Source organism: Sipha flava, unplaced genomic scaffold, assembly GCF_003268045.1.
Source record: "Sipha flava isolate LNK unplaced genomic scaffold, YSA_version1 36_pilon_pilon, whole genome shotgun sequence".
Lineage (NCBI taxonomy): Eukaryota > Metazoa > Arthropoda > Insecta > Hemiptera > Aphididae > Sipha > Sipha flava.
The window spans coordinates 2,964,023-2,984,275 of NW_020273076.1; the positions used below are offsets into that span (position 1 = coordinate 2,964,023).

The 20,253-nt window shown below is 27.1% G+C and overlaps 1 protein-coding gene across 1 annotated transcript; it reads right to left on the reverse strand.

The window, feature by feature from the left end:
* Nucleotides 1-10,909: 10,909 nt before the first annotated feature.
* On the reverse strand, nt 10,910-18,868 carry LOC112688016 (torso-like protein). The gene is made up of 3 exons (XM_025561022.1): nt 18,328-18,868; nt 13,100-13,508; nt 10,910-11,947 (listed from the first exon to the last, which is right to left on the reverse strand). Exons 1-3 carry the CDS (start codon nt 18,549-18,551, stop codon nt 11,558-11,560), a joined length of 1,023 nt encoding a protein of 340 aa, XP_025416807.1. The 5' UTR covers nt 18,552-18,868; the 3' UTR covers nt 10,910-11,557.
* Nucleotides 18,869-20,253: the final 1,385 nt, after the last annotated feature.

A 20,253-nucleotide genomic window follows, 5' to 3' on the forward strand; every position in this document is an offset into this window, starting at 1 on the left:
AAGTATTATCACTTACTATTTAAGTTTATTTTTTTAGTACTTCAAAATATGCTGTAATTATATGAAAAAATCAAAAAAAAAAAAAAGTCAGTAACGTTATTATGATAATCTAACTAGCAAATTAATTTTTTTTTATTGTATAATTAGTGTAATCATCCTTAATAAAGTACTTTCAACGGTTAACTTGTAATAAGGAAATGGATATTAATGATTTAATCAATTTGTTTTTCATTAATGAAACATATTCAATTTTAAGAGTAAATCTGATTTGTAATAAGTATTTATTTGAATTAAACATACTTAAAAGTACAAACATTTGTAAAATAACTAAGAACTTCATAAAGCTATAAATTAAAATTATTGATTGTTTAAAAAAAAAAAATTTTATATATATTTTATAAAAATACATATACATACCACAGTATAAATATCTTCTAAATTGTATTTTTATAATTAATTGCAACGTTTTAGTATTTTTTTATAATATTTTAAACAGTTTATCTAATTTAATCTAAATAACAACAAAAACTTGAAATTTTCTAAAAAAAAAAAAAATACTTAACTAATTGTGAACAAGACACAATTATCAAAGAAGTTATATTTTACACTTTGAGTAAATCACATTTTTGGTGTATACAATTTATAATTAAATGTGTATACTTAATTTTAATTTCAAACTTTCATAATTAAAAAATATGGGTACATTAATTTAAATTATTTTTAACGATTTTCTTTGTATATACATATAAATAATGAAATTATTACAATTTTACAACTTTCGATATAAACATTTTTCACTAAAATTATCAATCAAATTATTGACTATATAAACCATTGATTTGGAATATATATTTTCTCTTATTAATTTTTAATATTTTATAGTAAATGATTAAATTAATTTGCATGTGATTATTATATTTATTATTTATTATGTTTATTATTTTGGATAAATATTGTTTTTATTCGTCCTTATATAGTTTTATCGTTTTTAATATTCCTTATATTATGATTTATTTCTTAATTACTTATTTTTCGGTTTTTATTTTAAGAGAACATTTTAAATGCATTTACTATAAGACCCATTTAACAACCATACGTACAATACGTGACCAATTATAACGCATATCCTGACGTTTTTAAACATACCTATAAAAATTAGTGAACTTAGCACAATATTTAATATTGTGTTTAATAATGGCATGACAATTATATACAAGTAATATTTAATTTTAATTTTACAGGTTGACTATCATGTGAGATCCATTTCACCCTACAATAACTTTAACAAGAGAACCATGACAGTTTTTAATGAATTTTTTTAATAATTAATATTTAATTTTACCTTAAAAACATAAATTCCAAGTTGAAGTATCAGTATTACATAACCATTAATCAGAATAGTTAGGGAGGCCATGACAAAATATGTTTCTATACAAAATGTATATCTTGACAGTTTCCATAAAGTTTATAAGAACTGTCAAGATAAACATATCATATAAGATATTCAAATTATAGTCTTATAGTAATGTTGTAAGACTTATAGATCCTACAAGGCTATAATAATGATTCTAATATTTATAGTCCGGCAGTCAATGTTTTTTTTTAAATGTATAGTGTGATGTATGTGTAAACATAATAATACATTATTTTAAAAATAAGTTCCGGTACAGTACGCATGTATTTTTGTAAACATTTCATAAACTAAGTATTATTTTAACACTTAGTTGAAAATCATATTTACAATTTTTTACGCAAAAATAAATATTCCGTATAAACTTTCAAAATGTATATTTGAAAACTAATTTAAATAATTTAGCAGTCCATTTTAAAACATCTTTCTTTATGGCTTTTTATTATAAAATATCATATTTAAAAACTGATATTTCTCATAAAAAATACGGTTAATATTGTCGGTACGATGGAAAAGCAATTTACTTTATACTTGTATACAATTGAAGGAGCCACATAATACCTACGTTTATGACGATGATTCAACAAATATATTAAACCAAAACGGAATTGAAGATTGTAACTCAAAAACGTTTACACAAATAAAGATCAATTTTAGTATTTATACTTTTTTTCATTAAGCATTGTACTTTACTTTGAAAAAATGATTGTACCTACCAATGCAATATTTTATTCTATGAGCAATCCCAAAATCAAGCGATTGGTTTTACATTGGAATCGGTATATACAATGTACTCATGTAGTTGTTATACACATTTTTTATATGCATTTCAAAGTTATTACTTTTCTATCGTACTCGCGTAAAAATAACAAAAAATCATGTTTACAAATAATCATCGTTAACTGTGATTTCATTCACATTTTCTTCAATCATCCATCTTTTTCTAATTCACATTTGAAACAATTACAATTTTTAAATAGTAACAATATAATCTCAGTGGATCCACAAATGAATATAAATTATTTTTATAGACCCATTAAAGTATTAAAGTTTTTCGAAAATTCTGGTTTCTTAATTTGATATTAATGCAATTATCTTTATTTTTATGTATTTTATGTACTGAACTTATTGTTATACTCTAATACTCCTAAAATGTTCCTCATTTTATAATATAATGAAATTTTGCATATTTGTTGATATTTTTAAATGTACACAAATGTTATTTCATAAGCGTATAAAAGCTATGGATATTTCACATTTGTATACATAGCGATAGCTATACTACACATTATAAATGTATTGTTGTAGTCGATATTAAAAATACATAAAACTTTAAGGTTCAGAGACAGAAATATATATATATATATATATATATATATATATTATAATAGTATGGTTTCTCCAGGTTAAAATATATGTTTATATATATTTTGTAACCCCAAAAACAATTAAATCCGATGATATTCAAAGCATACAATTCATAAAAACATTCAACAATACATTGGTATTTACAGTGATCAAAAAGAGTTAAAATAAATTATATAGATTTAGAGGGTTCAACATAAAAATAAACATTTTTTATATATTTTTAGTTACTTTATTAAAAGGATAAAATTAAAATTAAATATATTCGGAAAATAGCCACTTTATTATGTTTTGTTCATATTTGAAATTGAATAAATTTCCCAACTAAATATACATAGTTAGTATAATTTACAAAAACAAATTAAAAAACATTAACGAGATTGTACGTAATGTAACATGTAAATATACTTACATATCTACATTATTATAAACACAGTATCGTTTCATTCACTTCGGTTTCGTTATTAATTCATGCAAACTTGAAGAATGTTAAATATACAATTTTATAATATATTTAATAATTTATCGAAGAGTTTGTTCTAATTTAAATTTTTTATTTGTGTTTATGTCCCCATAGTACTATTGTAAAAATGAATAAATAAATCAAGATATTATTTTATTCATTTAGCATTAGAGAATAGTTTTACGTACATCGAATTCCAATTTTAAAAAAAGCCACCATGGGACATTATGATAAGCTACATTTGCTTAATCAAATAAGCAATCTTACATGATTCCACTATAAGATTCTATCCAACTCTGAAATTCTATAAATCGTCAAGTTTTTCTTGACTATATGACTATTATATATATGATATATATATGACTATTATATAAGATGTACTGGCCACATTTATTTTTGACCAAAATTATTTCAATTATCTTGAAAATTTAAGTATTCTGTATAAATTGAAAAATGAAAATAAATTTAAGTGATTAATATATCACAAAACTATATAGTTAAATAAATTTAAAAATATTAGGTAAAATGCTACACAATTTTTATCTAACAGTAAATACTATTTTCTTCCAGTTATGTTATTCTTTCACTTAAAATTAAAACATAATTACTAAATATTTATAAAATGTATATAAGTTATCTAATAATAAAACTATTATTTCTCCATAAAATTACCATTGCACACTGAATATAAACTTCTTTGTGCATTTTTTTTTTGTAATATCACATTTTTTTAAAAAAAAAACTATAACTAAAAAAGTCGTTTTTTGTTTAAATCATTATCCTATACCTTTTTTTCGATAAAATCTATTAAAATAAAGAATCAATATGGTTTCTAAAATGTAACTATAGTATCAATCAAATATAAATTGTCTACTCAATTACCCTATCAAAGAATTTACATTCTAATTTTGATGCCTCGCGAAATATATCAAGTACCGTACCAATATGCATATTTCCTTCAAAGGCAAATTCACGTTAATTTTTATCTATTAAATATTAAGATTCAATTAAATATATATGTATATTTATCTTTGATTGTCGTCTTATTGATGGTAGCACTCTTACGGCTTCTTTATATGGACAATGCAAGACACCTCCTTCTGTCATAGAACACGCCCCCCCCTTAAACTTATAATCACCGAAACCTGGCTATAAACTACTGTAAGACGTCAGTATTTCTTTTGTCTCTGAAGCTCTTAGACCCAAACAAGCAGACTTACGCCCTACATAAAAGAATACTATCAGCCAATTATTTATTACATGGGAAATTCAACTTCGACCTACCCCCTAAAGTTAATGTACCAAACCAACCGTATCAGATGTCATAGAAAAAGTCAACGAGAATCAACACTTTTTCGAAAATAATAATTATAATATAAATTTAAATTACTACCCAATAGTATATATAGGTAAGTTATAATTTATAACTTATAAATAAACAATCGTCATTCAATTGCAGTAACACTGAACAAATATTTTATCTTAATCCATTCTATACCATAAATGTTAAATTAAAAACTACAAATTGTTTGACATTTTTGTGTGGAATTTTTCTCTGACAATAAGCTACCTTAAGATTTAGATGACCTAGGACATAATTTCTCCGGGAGAATAATAAGCTAAAATAATATATTATCTAAATAGCACATTATAATTATAATTTCAAGTATAATTATTAAAAATGATGTTAAATAATATAAACTATTGCTAAAACTTTAAATTATTATTTAAGAAGACCTGATACGATTCACAGATGGAGTTTGTAGTCGATCATGGTAATGTTTAGGGAACTAACGCGAATGCTTAAAAAGCCAAAACATAGTCGATTTATTAAGGTTTAAGTATATTGCATTTTATTACCATATTACGCGCATAATATATAAAAGCCACGAAACAGCGCTTCGACTATTAGCAGAGAGACCGTTAACGATGAATACTCATACAAAAACGCACGCAAAATGCACAAAGAACATAGAAACACATTTAAACATTCATTTAAAACACATTTTAAATAATAATTTATGGAATTATCTTATAAAACAATACAAACACCAAAAAATATTATTGTAATTAAAATTTTTATGATGTTATAAAACTGTTAAAATTAAAACTATGTGTTATTGTTAATTTTGTTCGGATTTTCGAAAATTTAAATTGCTTTCATATTCGTATAGAATACATTACATAAATCAACAAAGAATCGGTACACAGGAGCTGTATTTTACCAGGTTTATTTTTCTTATACTCAGGTATACACCATACAAATGCTTTTATCCAGACTAAGTCATTACGACTTCCTCCCCGAATATTATCACCCATTTTGTAAAACACTGATATTATGCATAAATAATATACCTATCTACTACGGACTACGATATACGAGTATATAATTAATCTTAATCACTCTAAAAAATGTTTTTTTTTTTAACATGTGTAATATATACAGTTATACATATCATGGATAAATACGGAGACCATTCATTAAATGATTACACAAAATTTGAGGTATATTTATTACGTCCTTTTAGTAGGTTTATGTTTTTTCTACTAGGTAAAAGATTCTAGAAAATGTATAATTTTTATATTCAAAATCAGAAAAAAACAGTTAGAGCCGTAACCGACAAATAAATTGGTATTCACTTCATTGTAAATTTAAAGGAACATATTATAACATTGCATTTAACTTACTCAGTTATTCAGCTTCAGTTCAATAATTTAGAGAAAGAGTAATATTTGTATATTTTTTAACTTAATTTATTTTAACATATTTAATGCTTTTCTATAAACGCGTTTGATTCAAAAATATGCAAAAAATTAATATTTTTTTTCAAGTCAACAATTTTCATTTAAGAAATGATTAATTTGAAAACTAACTACAGTTGCTATTTGCAGTAAAAATGATAAACAATTCAAATAAAAATATAATACCTATATTAATATTTTACACCTATATTTTCACATAAAAGTATAATATAGTATATTTCAATCCGAATTATTATCTTATGTAATATAATATCATCATGACATTTTAATTATTCTAATAAATAAATTTAATACATTATAATTATTTTCATATATTGTGTGTGTACAAAAAATTCCAGTTAAATTATCATAATATTGTGAGAATGGCCAAGGAGTACATACTTGTATGTTCATATCTTGTACTAAATATACGTGTATCAAATTAAAAATATATACCTTATGAGTTATTTTAACTACAAAAAACACCAATCTTCAAACTAATAAAATAAGTACAAGAAATTAGTAAAAACATTATAAACTTTAATACTTTTTAGCCCCATTATAGTATATATTAATTAAATGATACTAATTTGTCTGAAATTGTTCAAGAATAATTAGAAAGGGACTTTATTCGATAAAAATTCAACGCATGATCTGACTACTAAAATCGAAAATATAAAGGTTTCTGCTTGAGTTAACTCGATAACAAGTCACATATAGCTGTTGGGGCAACACGCAGGCTGCATAATTTGACATCATAATTTATTATAGCAATATAAGTTTAACAACCTCCAGACCTCATAGTTCTTTTTATTCTGAAAAAAAAAATGAAATGAGCAAAAGATTAATCATGAACACTTTTCCAGTCATTCTAGATACGTTTATGAAGAAGATTTTATCTTTATTCCCAGTGATATACGTTCAGTAATTTCGAACACTAATTTAATAACAAATAGCAAAAAAAGATAAAAACTGCTTCATTAATACATCCTAGGGAAAACTTATTATGTACATATTTTGATTTGCTTTAGGCAAAACCTTATGTCTTGATCTTAGGTTTTTATAACTATAATACACCTAGCTTTTTTACACTATCAATCTCTATCGCTCTCCGATATTTCTTCGTCGTCAAGATTTTTTCCCACTATTTTGGTTTTTTTTTTAACCGATTAAAGGCCTACAATCTCTTTCTCTCTCTTTCTCTCTTAAAAAAAATAAAAAAATTTAATCAGTATAAGAATATACTTTTGTTGTTTAAGTTTAAGTTATACATATATATATATATTTTCAGTCATTCTGAATGATACAAGTCCTGTAGATCGCGATGAGACCACTAAAATGTGACACATTTCGTGCAATATATATTTTTCGGGAACTCTTAAGTTGGGTCCTGAGATATTTGATTGCTTAAAAAAAACACGAGTTGGGTCCACGGTGTTATTTAATAATACTTAAATTGGGTCCATGATCACATTTGATAATTCGTGAATTGGGTCCACGGTTGATTTTATCTTGTTGTTATCTTAATTACCCAACTCAAGTTTTTCCAGCGAAATATGTGTTTTAAATTTCTTCCGTAATTTAAAATATATAATTATAAATAAACTATTGGTGATAAAAGTAAAAATAAATTAAATTCTTATCGGCAGTGAAACCAACTGTGCCGCCGAAGTATAACTAGACCCTTATTCATCATGCTGCTTTATATTATACAATAATAAACATTAAATACCTAATTGATGTTATAATATGATTACAATGTTACTATTATTATATTTTTATTCAATGTTAAAACGACTGCCTGCTACCGCTATTTCCTTTATTACTTCTTTGCCTGATATTATTTATTTATTACAGTTCCGGTTTAGAAAAAAAAATTAATGTTAGTATTTCCGGTTCGTATAACCGCGACAATATTGGATTAGACTCCATTTTAAATATAAAAATAGTAATAATAATTTGAAAAATGTAAATAATTATATTTTTCTATAAACAATTATACATAACATTAAATATAATATATAAAAATTATAAATTATAATAATATAATGTGATGAATTTAATAAACTATTTGAAATATATTTTATAATAACAGTATAAAAGCTACAATTAATATTGAACGTAAATATAATAAATAATATGCATATCATACTAACCAATATTTCTACGTGAACGAGTTAAATTAATTTAACATCAATCACACATTTTCTACTTGGAACATTTTTAAATTTGAATTAGAATTTATAAATAATTAATAAACACGATAATTTTTCTTTTTGACAACAATACGCTTTTAGAACAATAAGTATTTTGAATAATAAATATTCAAAGACTGAAAATAACGCTATTTTTACCACTGCAATTACCATGAGAAAAATGTATTCAAGATTGTCTCCTTGACCATTAAAAAAAAAATGTTAGAACTGCTTTTCAGGCACAATAGGTGTACATGCAGTTTAATTGATACTGATAATTGGTACTAGTCGACCCGCATAATTTTCATTCTATTTTATTTATTTATTTATTAACGCCCATTAGAGCAAAGAGTGTACTTAATGTTGTAAAAAATAAGATGGAAATAATGGGTATGTATCAACTGCGCCGATCGATATTGAATGTAATATAATGGTTGTATGTCAATCGCGCCAACGATTCCTACTACACATAAAAACATGTATAATGCTACATGTATTACCACTGATTTTAAAACTTATAAATTAGCAGTATTGTACATTTGGTAATAAATGGGTTTACGTTGTTGTGCTCGTATGTACGTTTGTAAACCATTATTTTATAATTTAAAGACGGAAAAATATTATATGTTTGAAAAATAAATTCGTGGTATTGTTTTGTATAAATTCACACGTTGAACGTATAGTCGTCGTGGCTCGTGCTCAAATTTATAATAGAAATAGTTTTTAGTGAACGTGGTAAAGAAATGATTATTTACCAAAATTATAAATTTTCTAGTAAAGAACTTGTCTTTTATCTCTGTGTCTTTTCAGTTAGGTGGTTCAAAATTTTCTAGGGCAATTGACGAATACTTTTTTTAGTATTCCTTTTTTATATAGGCGCAAAAGATGTATATTATACAAGTAGTGTCCCAAAATTGGTGTAATTGATGAACACCAAAAATAATAACTGTAAATATAGAATATTGAGAACATAAATTACGGATTTTAATTATAAAATGAATATTAAAAAAAAAAATTAATAATTAATTAATTATCGCAAGGGGGGGGCAAAGGGACAATTACCCCTACTGGGAATTTTTATTTCAAAACTATTGTTAATTTAAGATGTATTAATTATTACATAATTTTATCAATGCGTCCGAATTGCATGCCAAAAAAAATAAACATAAATTGGAATTTTTAAAAATTGCAATGTGTTTGGGCAATTTAGCATTTAGCTTTTTTTTAGAAATTTTTAAAATTTAATTTTTAACCTATAGGTATACGTAAACGTACGTATGTATAAACATTTAATAATGTCCAATACCAGATAACAATATTATTATACCAATAAGATATTGACTATAGATATAGAATAGTATAGACCAGCGGTTCCCAAACTTTTACAACCACAGAAACCTTAACAATTATTTTTTGTTTCGTGGAACCCCAATGACTCTAGCACCAAATTAACACAAAATCTGTAATTATTTGTATTTACATTTATTTTTATTGTTGAAAAACCAATAATCTAAAAAATGTTTTAAAGATTGTTTATGATTATTGTTAACTACAATTACTGTTCTCAATGTTCAGGTACATCTCGAGGAACCCCTCAAGATTGTTCCACGGAACCCTTAGATTCCACGGAATACACTTTGGAAATCGCTTGTATAGACGATTAACTTTAAAATTGTATGATATAATTTCAGAAATATTACCTATTATAAATAAGAAAGGTATAACTAATGTCAAAATGATAGTGAAAATGGATTGATAAAATACAGCATCCCAGAATATTAAAAATAAATAATAAAAAAAAATTGCTAAAATCGAACCGGCATGCAAATTCGGACATACATCTCTGAGACGTGGCACGCAATTCGGACAGACCCCTGTAAGACGTGGCATGCAATTCGGACAGAACCCTCTAGACCTGGCAAGCAATTCGGACATTTTTTTTTTTTTTTGTATGCAATTTGGATGCAGCCCATTTTATTGAGATCCATTTATGAAGTTTAGTAAAATTTATTACATATTTTGATAGGTAATCTAAAATTTTTGAACGTATTTATTAGTTTACAATGTTTACACATGACTGCATATCGCTTAAAACTATAAGTTCTCCCAAGTACCGAATTCTATGGTATTTGATTTTGTTCTCATCTATTTTTAGGAACACGTTGTTTTGGCCCTTATAATTTAAATTTTACCCTGGGTAGGATTTTATCTTGCGGGCGCGCTTGACATGAAGTAAGCCTCTTAAAAATGATCGATTATGTTTCGAACTATTAACGGATTCAAATCATTTGATACAAGAAATTTTGCACAGAAACGTCATTATCATTTCTTTCTTTTTAGTCTGAGCCAGTATCTTACACATGATCTTTGTACGCATATTAAAACATGATTCTGAATTTCTTCTGATAGATCGGTCAAGGGTCGAGTATTTTCTGTGGTTCTTATTGTAATGATAACTTTGAAAACATTCTTACTAACGTAAAACACTTGGACTTGAACATATGTTGTACTGCTATTGTAGTTTATATTACTACTTATAATATACCTACTATAATACTTATATAAACTGCAAATAAAAATAGTCTTTTAGTTATTAAATATATAATTATACTGAATATATTACATGCATTTTGAATAATAACTACAAAAATGTAAATACTTATAATATACTTTTAATGAGTAAATATAAAATAATATAATGTATATAGTAGAAAATACAAATAAAAATACTGATTATTATTATAACTTTTGTATTAATCAAGCACAGTTTAAAATGATTATATGTACATGGAATTTTCCATAAGGATTCGCTAATTGGAATACATCCTATATTCGAATTTCGTTAAAATTAAATGTATTATCCTTATTTATTACGTCGTATATTTATTACGTATTATAAACACTTGATTTCAATTTTTTTACTATCGTGGGGCATAATGTAATTAGTTAATGATCCTCGTGGATACTTTTCACTATAGCTAATATCTAATCATTAATATTAAAAAAATTACCTGAAAAACTTAAAATATAAATTTACACTCGACATCAGATACTAAATTGACTTATAAGTATATTTATATATGCAATAATGATTAACTTAAGGTTTACACTTGACGATATTGTCATGAAAAAGCGAAAACAGTTGACATTTCACACACGCTTATTATCAAGGGCATATTTTAACACAAAATTAAACCATACTCTGTTTAAATCATGTATAATAATAAACTATTCGCTCAAGTAAAAATAATTTTCGATTTTTTGTATCTCCGTCATCTCCTAAGGTTATCCGGACTAATGTCCCCTTCCCTTTAGGTACACATAGATTTATATTGCAACAATGACGTATTCAGGTCGCGGAGTGACGAAAACGACGGCTCGTCATAGATTAACTTCACGGAGTTTAACATGATTGTCCAGTACTTCCCGGAACCATTTGCGTTTCACGGGATCAGCGATGAACGTCGATATGATCTTCAGGTGCACCCCGACCACCGCGCGATCGTCCATGAGCGCAACGAGTTCGTTACATAGGTCAGGACGGTTTTTCAACGCGTACAGACTGATGTAAGTGTCACCCAACTGAGAATCCAACTGCAAATTGGAATTTATCCACTTGTCCACGGCGTCTTTCGAACCCACCCACATCACCTGGCCCTGGTATTCGGTGTACATCGGCGACAACCATTTAACCGTATCCGACTCCGAACAATTGTTGAGTACACAACTGTTGTAGAACCTGTTGTAAAACACTGGTAGGTAAACCAGCACCTGCAACGTAAAAACGATCACATCGTATACGGAAATTATTGATAATTTCGCGAGCAGTGAACAAATCGCAATCGCACATGACGTTAAATATACAAGGAAATTCCGTTTCATTACAAACCCAAGTAAACGTGTTTTAAACCGCTATCGTATCGCACGTTTTTATTACAATATTATACGTTATTATGAATTCTCGGTTAGGTACACTAACCTAATCATAAACTTTCGTCGAACCTGGGTTAAGTTAACCCTTTTTCGTTTAACAATTTGTACATTGAATAAAAGCAAATACAATTTGTTTATTTGTTTCGTTTTAGTTTGGGTTCTTTAAGACCAATGAATATATCGTACAATCCTTATCTTAAAATTATTTTTCAAATGCAACAATTTACCGTTGCTTTTAAATCTATATAAAAAACTCGATTTACGAAATAAAAGACAAACCCTTGGGCCCAATATTATTTTGGACATAAAATGACGGATAAAATAATGGCAAAGTTAACTAAAAGTCCCGTTTTCAAATACGGTTGTAAAATATTTTTGATATCGGTTTCATGATTCGTGTAGAATTTAAAAATTAAATACCAAACCAAATGACGGATCTGTTTTGATGATTTTATCAAATATCGATAGTGAATGTTTACTGGTAAATTATGATGAATTATGTTTTATTTTTCAGGCATTCACCATATATTTTACTTTTTGAGTACTTTCCTAAATAACAATTGTTTGAAAATAATTTTTACTAAAATATTTATGTAATTGTATAATTTCATATTTAATATACTCATATAATAGATCCTAATTGCATTTATTATCATTTTTGATTTTATTTTAATTGTATTATACGTAAATTAAATTTACATTATTCAAATAATAGGAAGTTTTTAATTAATTCTACAGGAATTTCATGTATAGTTTATTGCAACACTTTTTTATCATCCGATGGTTATACAACAGTGTAATTTGTATTAGTTTAAGTAAAAAATATTTGAGAATTAAATGTGCAATGATAATTAATGATAATACATGGGCGCACACACAACATACACACACACGCGCGTACGCACTCTAATACTCATCACACGCACGCATGATTAAATTGATATTGTAATACTTATTTTAGATAAGAAATGTATTCGTTTAACTGTTTACCTGAAAAATACTGTCTCCTATTGTATATTCATCAATGTAATGTGAACCGAATTCAGTGATAAAATCTGTCACCATAGATTCAATACCAATAGATGTACATTTTAATTTTTCGATCATTGTTGGCTTAAGTTCCGCGAGTTGTGTAAGATTACCGATCATTTTGATACGTTTTACCGGTCGCTTATAAGAGACAATTACGAATTTCTGTCCAAGTTCCATTGCCATTTCTGGTACGCCAAACCGTTCAGATATAAAATGTGACTGTCTGCTTGTTGTCAACAATTTCCATGGTGTGTCGGAAAGCTCAACTTGAAAACCATCGAAATAAACGTTGAACAGACAGTCTAGATCGGGGCAAAATGTGAGGTTTAATAAATTTGTGTGGTTTTTGGTCATGTTGAAGACTTCACTATAAAAAAAAAAAAAAAAAAAAAAACAATAACAAACGATTAATTTATAGTTATAAAAAAAAAAAAATCAATTATTAAAATAAATCTTATAGTTTATTACAATCAACAGTTTTATTCTAATTAATTGTTATAAATACGGATAATATTAAGAACATTAACGATATAATCCTCAGTGCAAATTGATTCAAGTCTTTTGAAGCTTCTAAGAAGTCCTCATTACATATTTACACTGTTACTAATTAATATAGTTACAATTTGTTAGTATTACAACTTACATGAATATTCTAATAGTGTCTAATTATTGAATGACTGTAAAGCAAGTATTTTCTTTCATATCAAAATATTCGTATTATATATATAACGTAATATTGTCCCACCACTTTCACTAATACGTATCATGTTCGTATTTTCTTACAACTCAAAAGATATAGCTAAAGTTCACCCATCCACCTAAAAGTCCAATCAAACATCTATTGTTATGACAGTCGTATTTTATGTGGAAATGTCAGTTTTGTTTTTATTTTTTTCGACTTGTAACTCGATTTGAAACTATAATTAAATTTATAAAATTGTCTTTACGTGTAATATTTACTTGGATTGATTTCCAAAACTTCAAATCATTTTTAGATAACTTATCAAATAAGTTTAACACTTTTTTTATTTTTTTTTTTTTATAAATGTCAAGATAAAATAGTTTAATTAATAAATTAACATCATAACGCAGAAATACACTATATTGATGATTTACCATGTACATTTGTTTTCTAATCTACGGAAATTGACCTAGTTATTTTTTATTGCTGGAAGATACTAAAAGAATTATGTAATTTAATATATTCTACATCCATTGAATATCTATTTAATTACCAATAATGCACCAATTCTATATACGAGCATTACTAAATGCTTAACATACTTTTATTACTATTTACATATGTGGTACTTTGTATTATTTTAATAATAATATTTGTATATAAAATATTTTCCATACAAGATATATTGGTTCTATAACATTATTAAAAATCCCCGAAATCATTGATAACAAAAATATTAAAATACTAATTATTTAATTTAACTACGTTTCATGTAATTATAATAAGTTGCAATTAATTTATTGTATCAAATAATGAATATTATAGACTTGCAGGCTGTTTTTACTACACAAGGTGCGTTAAAACTATTTGTACTACATATTGTGACAAATTAACCATCAATTAAACCATTCATGAAACCATATACATTAAAAATGAAATAAATAATTAAAAGGATGTTAAACGTTTGTTGAAGTTTGTATAAATAAATATGGATCATTAAAGCTATGATAAATATATTTAAAAAATACATCATATATTTGATAGACTTTAATGCAAAATTGAATAAATAACCCATTGAAAACTATAAATATCAGAAAATAAAATATGATATGAATTTAATTTTTAAATCATAAATAATCAGTGACAAAAGTACACGAACATTATTTATTAAGGTTGATTATTAATAGTAATGTTTTGTTAAAATCCAATTAGATATAACTTGTTTGTTAATGTTTAAATAATATTTAACACTATTATTTATTCTCTAATCATACATATAATATTTACGAGAATATAGGTACAATATATATATATATAGGTATTAGTCCAAAAATCATTCTTTATGCTTACTTATTTAATAAAATTAAAATTAATTCATAGTAATATAATAATAAATAAATTTAATTATATTTTTTTACTAATTCCTTTTTTACTACATTTAAAAGAAACTATTTGTAGCCATTAAAATTTTCCTATTTTCTGTTTTGATTTTACTCGTTTTAAATACATATTATACAAACATTCTTCAATTTCTGATATTACTTTCTAATACAACAATCAAAAACTTATAAAATCAATATATATTAAATTATTAATTTGCATTTAAAATTGTTTTAAAATTTCAATTATTATCGAAAAGTTTGATTAGGTATATGTCCATACAAAATATTTATTACCTAACGTATTAACAAATAATAAAATAATAAGACATTAAATTAAATTTAAATCAATTAAAAATCATTAAACGGTTAATACTTGAAAAATAATATAGAAATAAAAAAATAAATAGTTTATATATTGAAATAAATAAATGCTTAGCCTGGAGTACTATTATATGTATTTATAAAGTATGACCGATTTCGAATTAAAAATGCATCATCAAGTTTATTCAAAGTCAATAAATTAAATAAATCAGTCTCGATTTTATTGACTTTGTATATATCTATCGATGAATTTTTAATTTAAAACCAATCGTACATTATAAATATAATATTACTCCAAGTTAAGTATTTATATATTAATTTATTAATTTCTATAAATAAACTATTTGTTTGTCAATTTAATATAGACAAAAATATTATTGTATTATTTATTTATGATTAACTGTTGCAAAATCATCCGATTCTTAGCAGTGACGTACTTATACAAATGGAGGAGGTTAACTTCCATGATGAGTAAAAAAACTTAAAAAGACTATTAATTAATTTGTGATAATAATTTTATATTTTAATTAAAATATGACATTTATTTATTATGTATGTGTTTGTCAAAAACAATAAATTTAAAGTATATACACAGTTTTTTATACGTACTAATATTAGGATAACATTAAATAATTTTGAATTCGATAAACGATATCGATGTATAGGTGAAGTTATGATTTACAGTTATATTCAAAGTTTGAACGTGCAACTAAAAACTTTAACATGATACTGAAATTTTCAATCCCTTCAAAAAAATAATTCTGTTTCACAGCCGTATATAAATAAAAATTAGCTGGAAAATTAAGTAACAAATGATAAAAAAAAATTTAAATAAGTGCTGTCGCTTATGTCCATCAATTTATAGTTGATGATACGTGAAGCACAATATATTTAGTTAAATACAAAAGCGCACGTGCACAACTCTGTAGAGGAATATTTTTAAATAATATGCTTTAAGATTATAATTTTCAGTACCTACGTCACTATTGTTTGAACATGTTCTAATAAATATATGTTAATAATACATACAATCTTATGAGTGAGATATTATTTTGAGATAATTACGTTTGTTTTTAGAGTATCTCCCCTTCATATATAAATTAAAATACAATATAAACGCATTTTAGTTCACTCTATTCATTAAAAATTGTATTATATATCATCATTGAAACAACACAGTACGTGTTTTAAATTTTAAAACTACTAATTTATGGAACTATACTTAATATAATATATAATGTGTTTTAAAAGTAATGACAATTATAAATGATCCAACGGATTTGACGCTGATTACATTTTTGAAAGTTTGACTCGCAAGATCGAAAAAGTTTTTAAGCATAGAATCATTACAAGACAATACTTAATGGTTAGGAATAATAAAGAAAATTATTTGGAAAAACAAATCAGTAATGACGTAAATTCACGTGTGCGCGTGAGGTGTGTACCTATATATTGCATAATTCTGAATTCTGATTTAACTACGTTTTAACTTTTTTGTACCATACATATACATCAAATAAATGTTTATGATTTTTATGAAATCGTTTGTTTAAATTTTTTTAAGAAAAACAATACAACTCTTAAATTAAATAAAGTATAAATATTATACGAACATTATGTGTACAGGGCAATGTCGTTAACGTTGAACTCTCATTTTCGTAAAGATATATTATGTAAATATATGCCTTATCCTTTAGAGGTTATTATACATGGTATGATGATAACATTTATAACAATAGAGGCGAGTTCAACTGAACGTTTGTATAGAATAACGAATATAACGAACGCCAGCTTAAACTGAAGCTGATTTAGCAATTTGATGTAATTTTTTCGAAAATACACCTAGTAAATCGTAAGATATTCACTTAGCCATTGTTTTTTCAGATGTTCTTGTTCAATTATCTATTAAATTATACACAACAAAAGCACATAACTAATACTACTTCTATTTGACCGATATAGTTAGTATAAAATATACGGATGAGATGTTAAAAATGCGAACTCGTGAAATCATGTAAAACAATGTTTTCCTTGTGCCATAATGTTACTGCGGTACGCACAAATTTCGTTTACACGCTATTTGAAATTGAATTATCAACAAAGCAATTGTCCTCGGCAGTGACGGCGCATCAAAAGTTTTGAAACACAACTCTCTCATAACTCTAAAGTAGACATAAAATGTGTATACAACATGGGATGGCGAGTTAACCAACCCGAAGGATTTTGAAAACATTTTGAATATTGCCTAATTGAAATAATCGTCTTGGTAATAATGTACTATCAGATACCGGCGGTAGATTAAGTTCGTCGAGAACGCAAAATACGCTAATCTCAGAACCATCCGCTAACAATCTTTCGATAGGTTAGATTAACCTAACTAATTAATTGAACCACTGGCACCAGGACTTATCTTCACCGTTCGTCATAAAAAAGATTCCCATTCACGTTTCGGTTTAAATATCATGATTTTTTTCGTTTTCGGTGACGTAACACTAATTTTACTTTCATTTTCAAACAGAGACGTAGAATCCGAACCGTGATCGATTTTTCCTTCAGATTTATTTATTTGACCGTACGTCTTTCCCGAGACTCCCCGTGTTAGCGGTCACGCGGTTTAGGTTAGCTCCGGTACGAACCGCGGACGTAGCTTTCTAATGAAACGTCCTCGTCGCTTCCGGGACGGGCCCGCTGTGGTGTTTGTCGTCCCGACCGTCGTCGATTCCGGTACACACACAGGCGCGTGCGTGACCGTCCGGTGAATATTAAACCGTGCGCGTACGTACACGTCGTCTGTTACTCACGTGAAACGGTCGGCGTCGTTGAACACGTCGTGGGTGCGCGTGTCCTCGGCGTTGGACACGTCGCCGAACAGCGCGTCGCCGAACAGCACGTCGCCGATGATGCCGAACCGCTGGAGCACGTCCACGCCGCGGCCCACGTCCACGTTGGCCTCGGTGCCGTCCGCGCGCAGGGCCGGCTGCAACAGCACCAGAACCGCGGCGGCCACCACGAGCCCGGCGTTCATCGTCCCCGCGTCCCCGAGGTCCTCCTCACGTCCTTCCACTCGCGGTTTCCGGTCGAGCCGTCGCGTCGCGTCGTCACCGCCGCGCGTCCATACGCGGTTTTCCGGCCCGGTGGCGGTGACCAACTGGAATATTTCCTATACTCGTAGCAGCAACAACGGCAGCGAGCGCGTTCGTCCGGCCACGCTTCGCGAACACGTTTATGCGCGTTGTCCGACACGTAGCGATAGCGTACACTGCACCGGGTACTAACCTATACCTGAGTAACCGTACACGTTCGTAGCAGACCACCGCCGCCGACGACTGGCGGAATTTTTTATTATTAATCATTATTATTATTATTATGAACGTGTGTGTTGGTGTTTACGCGCGCGTGTGTACGTCTGTATCGGTGTGTGTATGAGTGTACAACACCGGAACATTTGAGTCACTACCTTATCTCGGAAGCTCGTTTTAATGACTATTAACAATATCAATGTAGTATGCACTACCTATCACTACCTATGTTGTATAGGATGATAATTTTTAACGCCCGCTCGTTTTCATGTGTTTGGAAATAAAAAATAAATGTTATATTATTTAATTATGTTTATAAAACGATGGGAGAAATTTATTATTCAGTGGTCAAAAATTTTCAGATAATACCTTTTTCTAATTTTACAGTCAGCGCTGTGGAACGTGCTGGCGAAAAAAATTTGTTCTTATCAAACGGTTTAATTTTTTCAATTTGTTGATGTATTTTTGATGTATCGTGTTTTTAATTTCAAATATTCTAAAAGGAAATTGTTTCGGTTTACACTTATAAGAATCGAATATCGAATCAGTAGTAAACTTTTCATTGGTAATTTAAAACGTATAAATATTAGATGAATATCAAGTATTGTTTTCCGAGCTATCCCGCAATAATTCGATGACTATTCCATTTTCATGTATCAAAATTTTCAAAAAAATATTCTGTTTTAGATCATGAAATTAAAAATACATGTTACTGAAAAAGAAACAACTTTAAAATAAAATAATTCGATGATAAATATTATTAATCATAATCAAAAAAATAGTGATAAATAATAACTTCCACTAATGTATCGAATTATTTTAAATAAAACCAGTTAGAATAAAATCATCCTGTATGTAATAATAAATGTACTAAATATTCAGATAAACAATGATACCGTTATTTACGTTAAAATGTTACTACCAACTTTATTAATTAACATACGAGTATACATAAGTATTAACGACGCACGTCCGTATTATCGTACAAAGGCAATTCAAGTTTATTGACGTAAAAATAAATATTATATTTTAGTTTTGCATTATAGTACATTTTCATAACTCAAACCTTGACGTAGTTTCTATGTAATTTTCTCGTGTGATCATTTTTTATATAAAAACTTGTTGTTTTTGATTTCTTGATCTTCACGCGAATTGTATTAAATGCCGGGAGACTTTAATCATCCCAAGTCCTCCCAACCTAACATAAATGTGTATTTATGTATAGTATCTCGACAAGTTTTACATCGTACAATTTTCATATATTATATTGGCACTTATGCTTTGCGGTTAAGTTACAAATTCACCTGAATTTTTTTAATTATTCCGTTGATGTCAGTTGGTTTAAAATTGTGCAGTAAGAGATTGGAAAACGCACGTGATTTATTAGTTTCATATCTTTATTAACAATCTATGATAAACGATGACTCC

What these genes read in the sequence shown, in the direction of transcription:
- LOC112688016 (XM_025561022.1), bottom strand. Translation starts at nt 18,551, where the DNA reads ATGAACGCCGGGCTCGTGGTGGCCGCCGCGGTTCTGGTGCTGTTGCAG. An exon ending in AACGACGCCGACCGTTTCAC is followed by an intron (nt 13,509 to 18,327) that starts GTGAGTAACAGA and finishes TTTTTTTTATAG; the next exon opens with TGAAGTCTTCAACATGACCA. An exon ending in TAGGAGACAGTATTTTTCAG is followed by an intron (nt 11,948 to 13,099) that starts GTAAACAGTTAA and finishes TTTACGTTGCAG; the next exon opens with GTGCTGGTTTACCTACCAGT.